The sequence below is a fragment of the Arachis hypogaea genome, chromosome 4, assembly GCF_003086295.3.
Source record: "Arachis hypogaea cultivar Tifrunner chromosome 4, arahy.Tifrunner.gnm2.J5K5, whole genome shotgun sequence".
In the NCBI taxonomy this organism is placed as follows: domain Eukaryota; kingdom Viridiplantae; phylum Streptophyta; class Magnoliopsida; order Fabales; family Fabaceae; genus Arachis; species Arachis hypogaea.
In genome coordinates this window covers 32,642,002-32,651,863 of record NC_092039.1, presented here as the reverse complement: position 1 = coordinate 32,651,863, position 9,862 = coordinate 32,642,002, and the positions used below count along the sequence as shown (strand labels likewise).

The following is a 9,862-nucleotide window of genomic DNA, read 5'->3' as shown; positions in this document are numbered from 1 at the left end:
CCACCCTGCTTGGTTTCTGTATCCCTCTGAGTAGTTCCATTGCTGGACTGTACTAGTTCTATGAATGCTGCAAAAAAGAAGGGGGGGGGGGGGAGAGAAACGGATAAAAATTATGTCAACATCATCAATGAAGATATTATAAACAAGTTTCAATTCACTCACATTGCACATCAAGGCATTCGTACCAAGCTTTGTCATATCTCACCCTGTCAATCCGAGGAAACCTCAGGCTGTACGGTGCAGCAAATACCTGCAAACAAAACCACTCATATTAAAGTTGAACAGCTCAGGATAAGATTTAGACGCTGCATTTTTAAAAAATATATGTATTTTTTGCAAGGACACACCTCAGATTCTATAGTTCGGATATCACTGGTTATGGACAGAATAATCGATCTGCATGAAGATAAGGGTAAGTTTCGATCATCATTCAAAAACAAATAACATACAGATATTGAGGTGAAGGATACTTACTTTCAGGGCTATCAACCCACACATCAGGCCTTTCTTTTGAATGATTAGTTACTTGATAGAAACTTGGCGGCCTCTTCTTCGGATATTCATACTTTCTGAGAGAAAAAGAAAGACAGATAAACAAAAATTAGAGAGAAATGGAAGGGAATTGATAAACTACATCCAAATCTTAAATCTTCAACGCGTGAAAGTTCAATCAATGTAAGGAAAAAAGACACAAAAATATAACAAAGAATAAACTTAATCCCACCGGAAGTAAGGTTTGAGTTTTGTTACTAACGCATCAAGCTCATCATCAGAAAGCCCAGTACCAACTCTACAGAAGGAGATAAACCTGCATCATAAAGGACCTTGTTAGCAGAACCATCCATAGATGCCTATGTACATCAAACAACTTATTTGAACAAAACAACTCTTAAGTTATCTCCAAATATGCACCATAGTTCTACAAAAGTAAGAAAAGAAATGAAAAGTTAGGAGACTGAATGGTTCATCAAATAGTTTATTTACTTTTAAGTTAGTCCCATGGATACATGGATACAATTAAGTATCAAAACTTTCACTCCAAAGCTCAGTTAGCAGAACTCAAATATATATATATATATATATAATTTGGAATGTTTGCCATATTGAAAATTTCAGCAGCAAATTTAGTTAAAAGTAACTTAAATACCTGCTTTGTAAATGTTTTAAAATAATGTTATTATTTTGCAAGTCCACATATTTGGAATAATTGAATATTATGTTTTACTTCATAGTGTGATAAGAACAAGAACCTCATTACAAAATGTTAAACAAGGCAGGGACTCGATGACAAAGGTTCAGACAATTGGGATCTTGTTTAAAAATTGAATGAAACTATAAAGACCTACAAAGTAATTAAACCCATAAAGGTGTCATTTTTAGTACTGAAACTGCGTTCAACAGATTAATAAACTGTAGGTAAGTATTTTTCTACAGTGATCTAAATGAACAAAGGATTGTTCAGATATAAATATAAAAGACCTCTCATGAGCTGAATGTTTTTGGACCTTAAATGTTTCAAACAAGCTCAATTAAATAAATGTTAGGGCCAAAGTCTCGATTGTTTTTCACTTTTCATAGAAAACCTTGAATCCTTTTTTTTCAGACAGGACAGCCTGAAACTCAGCTTTCATTCAGCAAATTTGCAGAGAGAGAGAGAGAGAGAGAGAGAGGAGAGAGAGAGAGAGAGAGAGAGAGAGAGAGAAGAAATACCTCAGCAAAAGTGGAATATAGACAGGCAAGGAAGCAGGAAAACAAGACCTCAGTCATATGTATAAACAAATTTATGCACCTGCTTTTTTTGTTCTTTCAGTTTTTAACTTTTAATCGAGTGTGCTAACTATTCATCGAAGAATGCAGAGTTGTGTGTGCTAAAATTAAATCATACCCATTTTCCCTCAGAAAAGTTCCACATGAGAAAAAAACAGAAGAAATATTTGTATGTACTAAATCAAATCTCATACAAATTTAAATTTAACCCATTTGAGCAAGTAAGTGATCATTAGTATCCACATCGCAGCAGAATATTTCAAGTACTCTTTATAGTATATCTTGAAGTTAGAAAAACAATGCCAATGCAATCAGCCATTGCAAAGAAGTTCCACTTTGTAACATTCATACCGCTTGGGATGTGTATTTGGGGATGGACGCTCAGCAAGGCCCACCAAGAACTGAGCAACCTGAAATGGAAAACATGTCTCTACAAGGTGATATAAAGAACAAGAGAACAATCAGTCAAAAAGTCAAATGTTAGGGAAAAAACCAAACCTCCCCTCCACGTCGTCCAGAGCCATAATAACCTCCTATTAAGTGTCAAAACAGCCAAATTTAAAATGACCATGTTACACAAGCTGCTTTGGGATGTGTGTATAACTATATGTTCTTAACGACATAAATCATATACCTATGATTACCTATGATAAGCACATCCAGATCAGTGCCAGCTTGAATGTACTCAGGCTTCAATTTTAGCCACTTTCCACTTCGATCACTAGGCTCCCATTTAGAACCGAGGTCTTTGATAACTATTCCCTCATCTCTAAACAAAAGGATTAGAACAAAAATTCTTTAGAAGAGGTATAAACAGTTTCTTCCTTTTCCACTTCTAATAAATATAAATATATTATATATACTAAAATAAAATCACCGAAATAAAACAATCATCCAAATTTAATATAATAAACTTTGACACAAAATCCACAATTCTTCATCTCAACTTTATATTGGATGAATACAGTGCATGGGAGATATACAGAAATACAGACAGACAAACACTGACATGGAACATTAAAAATTAAAATATATGTAAATAAAGAAATGGAAGATATGTTTTTGTATTATCCTTCCTAAAATGTAAATTCAGCAAGTGAAGACACATAAATGGCTTATAGCACACCCATCAGCGTATTAGGATTGCAACATATACAATGCACAAGCACACTATATATTGCACAAGAATTGAACATTTATATTAGAAATATAGGAGCATGAATGATTGAACATTACACGAACCAACTCTTTCTTAACCCAAAAATATCAGGTTGAAGAACATAAATTGCTTTCTATATAACAAATGCTAGAAAGCATAGAAAGCATGTAAAAGTGCTTGTAGCCTAACACTGTCATTTGAGGATATTTTCATTATGATCTTTCCTGCTCAATTTAGCATTCAAAAGGAATTAAGAGAGATTAACAAAGAAAATTCCAAGGACAGCAATGGAGTCTGGTTTGCTGAGTTTGGACTTTTGAGGATATACGCAAAGACCCCAAATTAAATGAGAAGAATTCCTACTCTCTTAAGTCCATTTATGGCTACATCATGAAAAATCATTTTTGGCTTTTCTTCTATATTGAAATATTAGCATCTTAAGGCAAACATATACAAACAGAAATTGTCAAATGTTTCAAAAGTTCAGAACCTTCCTATATGGCTCAATCATACTGATTTTGGAAATGTCCAAGAAAATTATGATGAGTAAAACAAATTGCTAAACTGAATTAGGGATTTTGCTAACCTGTTCTCTATAGTTTCTTTGAAAAATTTCTCAACTTCGTCCACATTATGAGCAATGAATGACCAACATGGTTCACCTGCAAAACAACATGGGAAAGAGGACTGATTAGTGAAAGCGTATAAAAAGTTATATGAATTACCAAGTACCAAAAAAACATTGCAACCATAAACAGGAATCAATTACAATTGATAAATGGATACTAAGTTTATTTAAGTATCAATCGTGTGTATAGCTAGTAGTAACATTGATGCTCACAAAAGATTAAATACTCCAAATCCACAACCAACAACAACAATCGGTGTCATTGCTCCCTACATGTATCATGTCCACAGTGAGATAGTTCACATAGAGATCTCACTTGACCACTTCATGCAGAGTCTTTTTAGGTCTTACTCTACCTCTAATCACTAGTCTATTTTCCATCTGATCCACCTTTCTCACTAGATGCTCTACCAGCCTTGTCCCCGCATGTTCAAACCAGTTAAGACAAGATTCTATCATCTTTCCAATAGTGGGTGTTACTCCAACTTTCTCTCTCATCCTCATTCTCATTTTGTCCATACACGTATAACCACTTATTCATTGAAATCAAATGATGTTGCAACAGTATCTCCAGTGTCGAGGAGTCACAGAACATGTGATCAGTGATCACTATCATTGTATGCTTAACTGTGAGGTGTTTGGGAAAGCTGTAAATTTAGCTTTATGGTTGTTGTGTGATCTTTAGATATGTTGAGAGGATTGTGTGAATAGGGAAACAGTTAGAATGGGGTAGGAGGGGGAGCATTAACAATGGGAAGTGTGGGATATGAACACGTGAGGGGAAGGTGCTTCTTTGAGAGAGTGTGGGAAAGCTACAGAGGACAACATTAGTGTGTGAATGTAGATCAATCTGATACTTTTCTAATGACTCTTGTGGTTAGGAACTTGATTGAAAAATTTTATTCCTTATAGAGATCCAACTACATATTTTTAAACTGCAGGGATCTAAACGAAAATTTGAGTAAAAATTATAAGGTCTTGCAAACATGAAAATAACAAAAACTAAACCAATTAGTAAACCAATGATGCAAGAGGAAAAAGTATTTCCTTATAACTTATAAGACACACAGACAATTAAGTTGAAGTCGAAAATTCCATACCAGAAGAGCAATGACTATTAAGACCACCATTAGGTACTAAAATTTCAAGGCGCCCCTTCAATGGCCTCACAACTTTACGGAGAATCTCATGTCGTTCCTTCAAAGTTTGGTGAATTACACTAGTATCTCCAAAATAAAGGATATCAAATGCAACATCTAGCCAATCTGAAGTCAAGGCATTTTAGATATAAATTCTCTTGCACTAGAACATTTTCCTGAAGTAAGAAATTAGTTGCATAATTACAGAAAGAATTAGTTACTCATCCATCCACTGAAACCAAAACGACACCGAAGTTCTAGATAGCTGGAATTAACAGCTAAACCGTTCAGGTAAAAGGATACAGCATAACTGCATCAAGAAAGGACCGAGAATAGTTAAAAATTTAGCTTGATAATTTCTCATACCAGACAAAATTTATATACACAGACAAAATTGAGAACCTGTCTGTCACTGTCAAGTCCATCCCTTGCTGCCTTGGCTGCAACAGAGAGGGAAAAAAAATGGTAACTAATACTGAAAATAGAAGTTTTAATGTGGCCAAGCAAAAATAAAGGTGCATGCCTATTTCCTGATTTGAGCCAAACTCAGCAAAACGATTCAAGGAACTGTCCCAAACCAACATTTCACCATCAAGTATGCACCTACATAGGATCATAAAGAGAAAATAACAAATAAGCTTTTTAGAAGGGGGAAAATAGATCACTTAATTTTCTTCATCATACTAGCAATCACGCATAGAAACTTGAAACTGTGGTGTCAATGACATCAGAATTAGAATATTGAATACTTTGGGAATATAGAAAGATAACATTTGGAGGATAGAGGCGAGGAAAAAAAGTACAACAGAGGATAAAATAATGTCCATCCTACACATTATAATTATGGCCATCCTATCCAGCAACAAAAATAAAATAATGGGATAAAAATTAATGAAGACAAAACAAATTTGTAATGATGAAAAGAAACATATTGCTCACCTATCTACCAAAATGTTTTGCTGTATGATTTCTGACATTGCATGTGCATATTCTGAATGATCAAGGAAGTTCCTGCAGCAAAATGAAAATGGGAATTACAGAAGATGCAAAAAATAGAATACAAAGTGATTTAATAATTTTACAAATAACTAGAAGTGGAAAAGAACTAGAAGATCATGTCATGTCATGACTGAGCAATGTGATGATTCAAAGGTAAGAACTAAAGAAACAAAACACGTGCAGGTAAGGATGCCAGCAAAAGCAAGAATCCTCCTTAGGTGAAAGGGCCACAATTTGGAGCAAGTCACCATGTCACATACAATTAAAGAAGTTACATATGCACATACCTCGAGAAGAAATGTATCTCTGTTCCATTTTTGTGAATTTGAATGCGGTCACCATCAAATTTGCACTCGACAACCACTTCCTTCCCATGAAGCTAAATAAAAGAGCACATAATACAAACACAAAGAAATTCAAACTAATGAGTTCACACGATTTCACAATATAAGAATTCGTGAATTTTGATCTCTTGAACAATTCCAAAATGTTTTAAATATAGTGGTTACAGTTCTGAACTGCTTTACGATGAAACCAATTCGAACAGAAAACAGATTAATGCTTGGCGCCTATAGTTTAAGCTGGAATGAGTAGCCATTGACATGGTGATCTGAATAAATTCACATAATGGGGAATTCAAAGGTTTGACCTTGACAATGCATGAAGGGATACAAAAAAATGATGGATTAATTTATTTATTTATTCAGCAAGAAAGGAGAACGCCTACTTGGGTAAGAATTATACACACAAGATAACTGGTCTGCAAATAGGACATGATTTAGAGGATAAGCCAGAGACAATGAAATTGTTCGATGAAGCATTTAATGTTAAAACCTAAACCCCAAAATCCCAAAGGAAAAACCCCAACACCTAGTCATCAAAAGGGTCGAGTGCCACAGCACTGCAGGTGTGGGAAGTCAACCAGTGGCTTCAGAAACCCTGATTGTGGTCAAATGTTCCCCGTTTCAAAGTGGCATACATAAAACATAGGATAATAATGAAAATATATATATATATATATATAAGAAAAGGGATAGAGAATTAGAAATCTCAAGGGCATACATAAAAATCTTAGCAAATAGTAAAGCGAACCTTCTTCCATGCTTCAGCTGCATTAGCAACTCTCTTAGCTAGCTGAGGACGCACAGCTTTTCCAACTTCAATATCCTGCAATTTAAGAAAAGAAGATACAAGATTGTTCATACAAACCATATATGAAGAACATATCCCTTCTAATAACTACATTTTCTACAAAAACTGATAGCAACCACTGCAGTATAATCTTGCATGATTACCCAAGGCCAAGGCTTTTGCAATGATATATATATGTGTGTGTGTGTGTGTGTGTGTGTGTGTGTGTGTGAGTGAGAGAGAGAGAGAGAGAGAGAGAGAGAGAGAGAGAGAGAGAGAGAGAGAGAATTGAATAGATGAAGTAAAGGCACACATTTCCATGTTTGGACTGAACACAAATCACAGTTTGATAAAGCCCTGACTTAGTGAAAATTAGTGTTTAGCTCACCATGGCTTGTTCAATCACAACCTTTTTACAAAAAAGTTAGGAAAAATTTATTAGATAAGAAGAAATCAGAGCAACAAAGAGAGAGAACTAAACATTTTTTGGTATGTCAGTGGATAAATGAAAATCACTAAATAGCCTCTGAGCCAAACACCAAATGGATACCAAAATAGTAATCCTATTGAAAATAAAATCAACTCTCAAGAAGAAATGCAGAAGAATGACAAAAACCAACGTCAAAATGCTATATAGAGCTCCAAGACTCCTTCCTATGTCACTACAAACCTGTCGCTTATGACGCTGATTCCGATCCCTTAGTTTTTCACACACTAATTTTAAGTCACATGTAACATTAAATAAGTCTTCAGCATCAGGATGGAATTCATGAAAAATGCTTTTTTCACTAATTCCTAGCTTCAGATCTGCAAGACATAGTTAATGATTAATCCCAAGCAAGGCATTAAATCAATTCACAGGGTTAAACAAAAACACCTTTGAGGACTATCATGATAATCCACTTCATTTCCTGTGCATTTGTCTTTTGGATAAAGGTAGAAAGAACCTGAGTCTTCTCGGCCCTGTATCCACAATCATGCAAATCAAACCAAAGAACAATTCTGTATCTGAACTTACGATAGTGAAAACACTGGAAGTTATAAACTGGGACTATAATGATACAAATAATAATGCATGCAAAAGAAAGGGACCAATCAACAAAGGTTTCATCCACAGAATCAAGCAGCAAACCTGTTTTCACTAGCAGCCAACTGATCAAGCAAGTCATTTACCTCCTTTATCGTCAATCCACCCGAAGCAGTACCTTGCCTGCGCTGCAGTACCTGTTTCACAAACAATAACATTTCTCAAGTCTCACTGAAACCTTAAAAATTTGCTCTTCCCTTTCAACAACTAAAACATAAAAACACATCTTCACTACCTTCTTGCAACATATTTCAATCCAAAATGATTCGTCCTCACCAAAAAAATCTATTACTCACAACATGGGTCAATAAAGAAGGGGAAAATGATGAATATAAAGCACATGGATGTTACATGTATGAAGTCTGAACCATAAAGCTTTCATATTCCATTTCAGTGCAATGTAAAGGCACAACATTCACTACTTTCTAGAGACAGTTACCTATATTCAACCTTCTAAATAACACACATTTTCTCCAAAACAACTGTTACTCAAATATTACACGCTCACAAGTCGCAAAATATAATTCTACTATAGGATGACATATTCAATATTTATCTTCGAACAAGACTCTAAACTGAACATGTCTATAAAGTAAACCAGCAAAATTATATTCACCATTAATTAATGATGTCATGGTGTAATACAGCGAGCTGAGTAAGATTCTAGAAGAGTTTGAATCAGTTAAGTTGATCTGTTAGGTAGATAGAAAAAGTGCCAGCAAGGACAGATTCCCGTAACTAACTAAAGCATATAAAGACTCCTCTACCCTTTGCACTAGCTTGATGAGCACGCTTCTCCTCTATGTATATAAGCACACTTCAATGTTTAAGATCACTTTAGTGATTTAGAATACACATACCAGATTCTTTTATCTATCTATCTATCTTCTGATTCTCAAAAATTTTTATGGTGAATACTCCCTCAGTTCCACACTCCCCCCCCCCCCTTTTTTTTTTCTCTCTCTCCTTTTCTTCTCAAAAGCTATTTGAAATTTGACTTCTATTTTATCATTTTTGCTGATTTTACTTTCTCCTCCAAATGGCTATGAAAGCTCTGAAGTAGGGGACAAAAAAGGAAATGAAAATGGAAAACCAAAACACCCAAAGCTTCGAATTTTTTTCATACAAAAAGAATAACATAACGAAGAGTGGAGAGGGGAAGTGAACCTCGGTGGCGACGAGGGCGAAATTGCCGGCATTGGCGCCGGTCTTGGCGCCGCCCTTGCGCCAATTAATGAGGCGAAGGGCGTCTTCGGAGTCGCGAGACATGCCGAGGGCGTCGATGAGGGAAATGGCGAGGACTGACTCCTTGAGGCCGTAGGAGCCGCGCTCGCGGTCGAGGTTTGGGAGGACAAGGCGAATGGCAGGGAAGAAGTTGCGGTCGGCGCAGAATGAGTCGAGGAACTTGCGGAACTTTGCGCGCTTCTTGGCCGGCGACTTGGCACGCTGCGTCCAGTTGAAGAGGCTGCACATAACGCTGAACTTGGTTTGCTCCGTCGCCATTTTCTTTCTTTGTTTTGTGTTGGGAAGGTTCAGTGTGGGTTTTAGTTAAGTTGGGGTTTCGGCCGGTTGACGGTGTTGATGTATTTAACCATATATAGTGTTGGGTTCTGCGTGTGCCTTCGTCGTCACCTCGTCATGAGCGGAGCAAACGAGTCGCTGCCTTGCTGGATACGCTTTTTAAGTCAAAAGGCATACTTGTGAATCAAATTAGGTGGAGAACTTAATTAAGTTTTTTTTTTATATCAAATAATTTAAATAATAAATAGTTATTTAAAAATAATTTATAAATAAGTTATTTTATATTTGGATATTTAATTCTAAAAGTATTTATTTTATAAAAATATAATAAAAAAATAGTAGTATTATAAGAAAAGTCATTTTTTTCAACTTCTTTATAAGCTCTTAAATAATTTTTTAGAAAGTTGTAATTTGGTTTTGAAAATTGTACC

At 35.5% G+C, this 9,862-nt stretch overlaps 1 protein-coding gene across 1 annotated transcript in view; it reads right to left on the bottom strand.

Moving 5' to 3' along the window:
* LOC112796628 (DNA ligase 4) overlaps positions 1-9,622 on the bottom strand; it is a 20,118-nt gene extending 10,496 nt beyond the window's left edge. The window contains exons 1-16 of the mRNA XM_025839181.3: positions 9,078-9,622; positions 7,956-8,047; positions 7,701-7,786; positions 7,494-7,630; positions 6,785-6,859; positions 5,980-6,071; positions 5,633-5,704; positions 5,217-5,296; positions 5,096-5,133; positions 4,997-5,003; positions 4,655-4,810; positions 3,513-3,588; positions 2,412-2,536; positions 2,266-2,300; positions 2,119-2,177; positions 725-808 (exon numbers count right to left, since the gene is read on the bottom strand). Of these exons, the coding sequence (XP_025694966.1) occupies positions 725-808; positions 2,119-2,177; positions 2,266-2,300; positions 2,412-2,536; positions 3,513-3,588; positions 4,655-4,810; positions 4,997-5,003; positions 5,096-5,133; positions 5,217-5,296; positions 5,633-5,704; positions 5,980-6,071; positions 6,785-6,859; positions 7,494-7,630; positions 7,701-7,786; positions 7,956-8,047; positions 9,078-9,413 (1,550 nt within the window). The 5' untranslated portion in view covers positions 9,414-9,622. The remainder of the gene's footprint in view (positions 1-724; positions 809-2,118; positions 2,178-2,265; positions 2,301-2,411; positions 2,537-3,512; positions 3,589-4,654; positions 4,811-4,996; positions 5,004-5,095; positions 5,134-5,216; positions 5,297-5,632; positions 5,705-5,979; positions 6,072-6,784; positions 6,860-7,493; positions 7,631-7,700; positions 7,787-7,955; positions 8,048-9,077) is intronic.
* Positions 9,623-9,862: the final 240 nt, after the last annotated feature.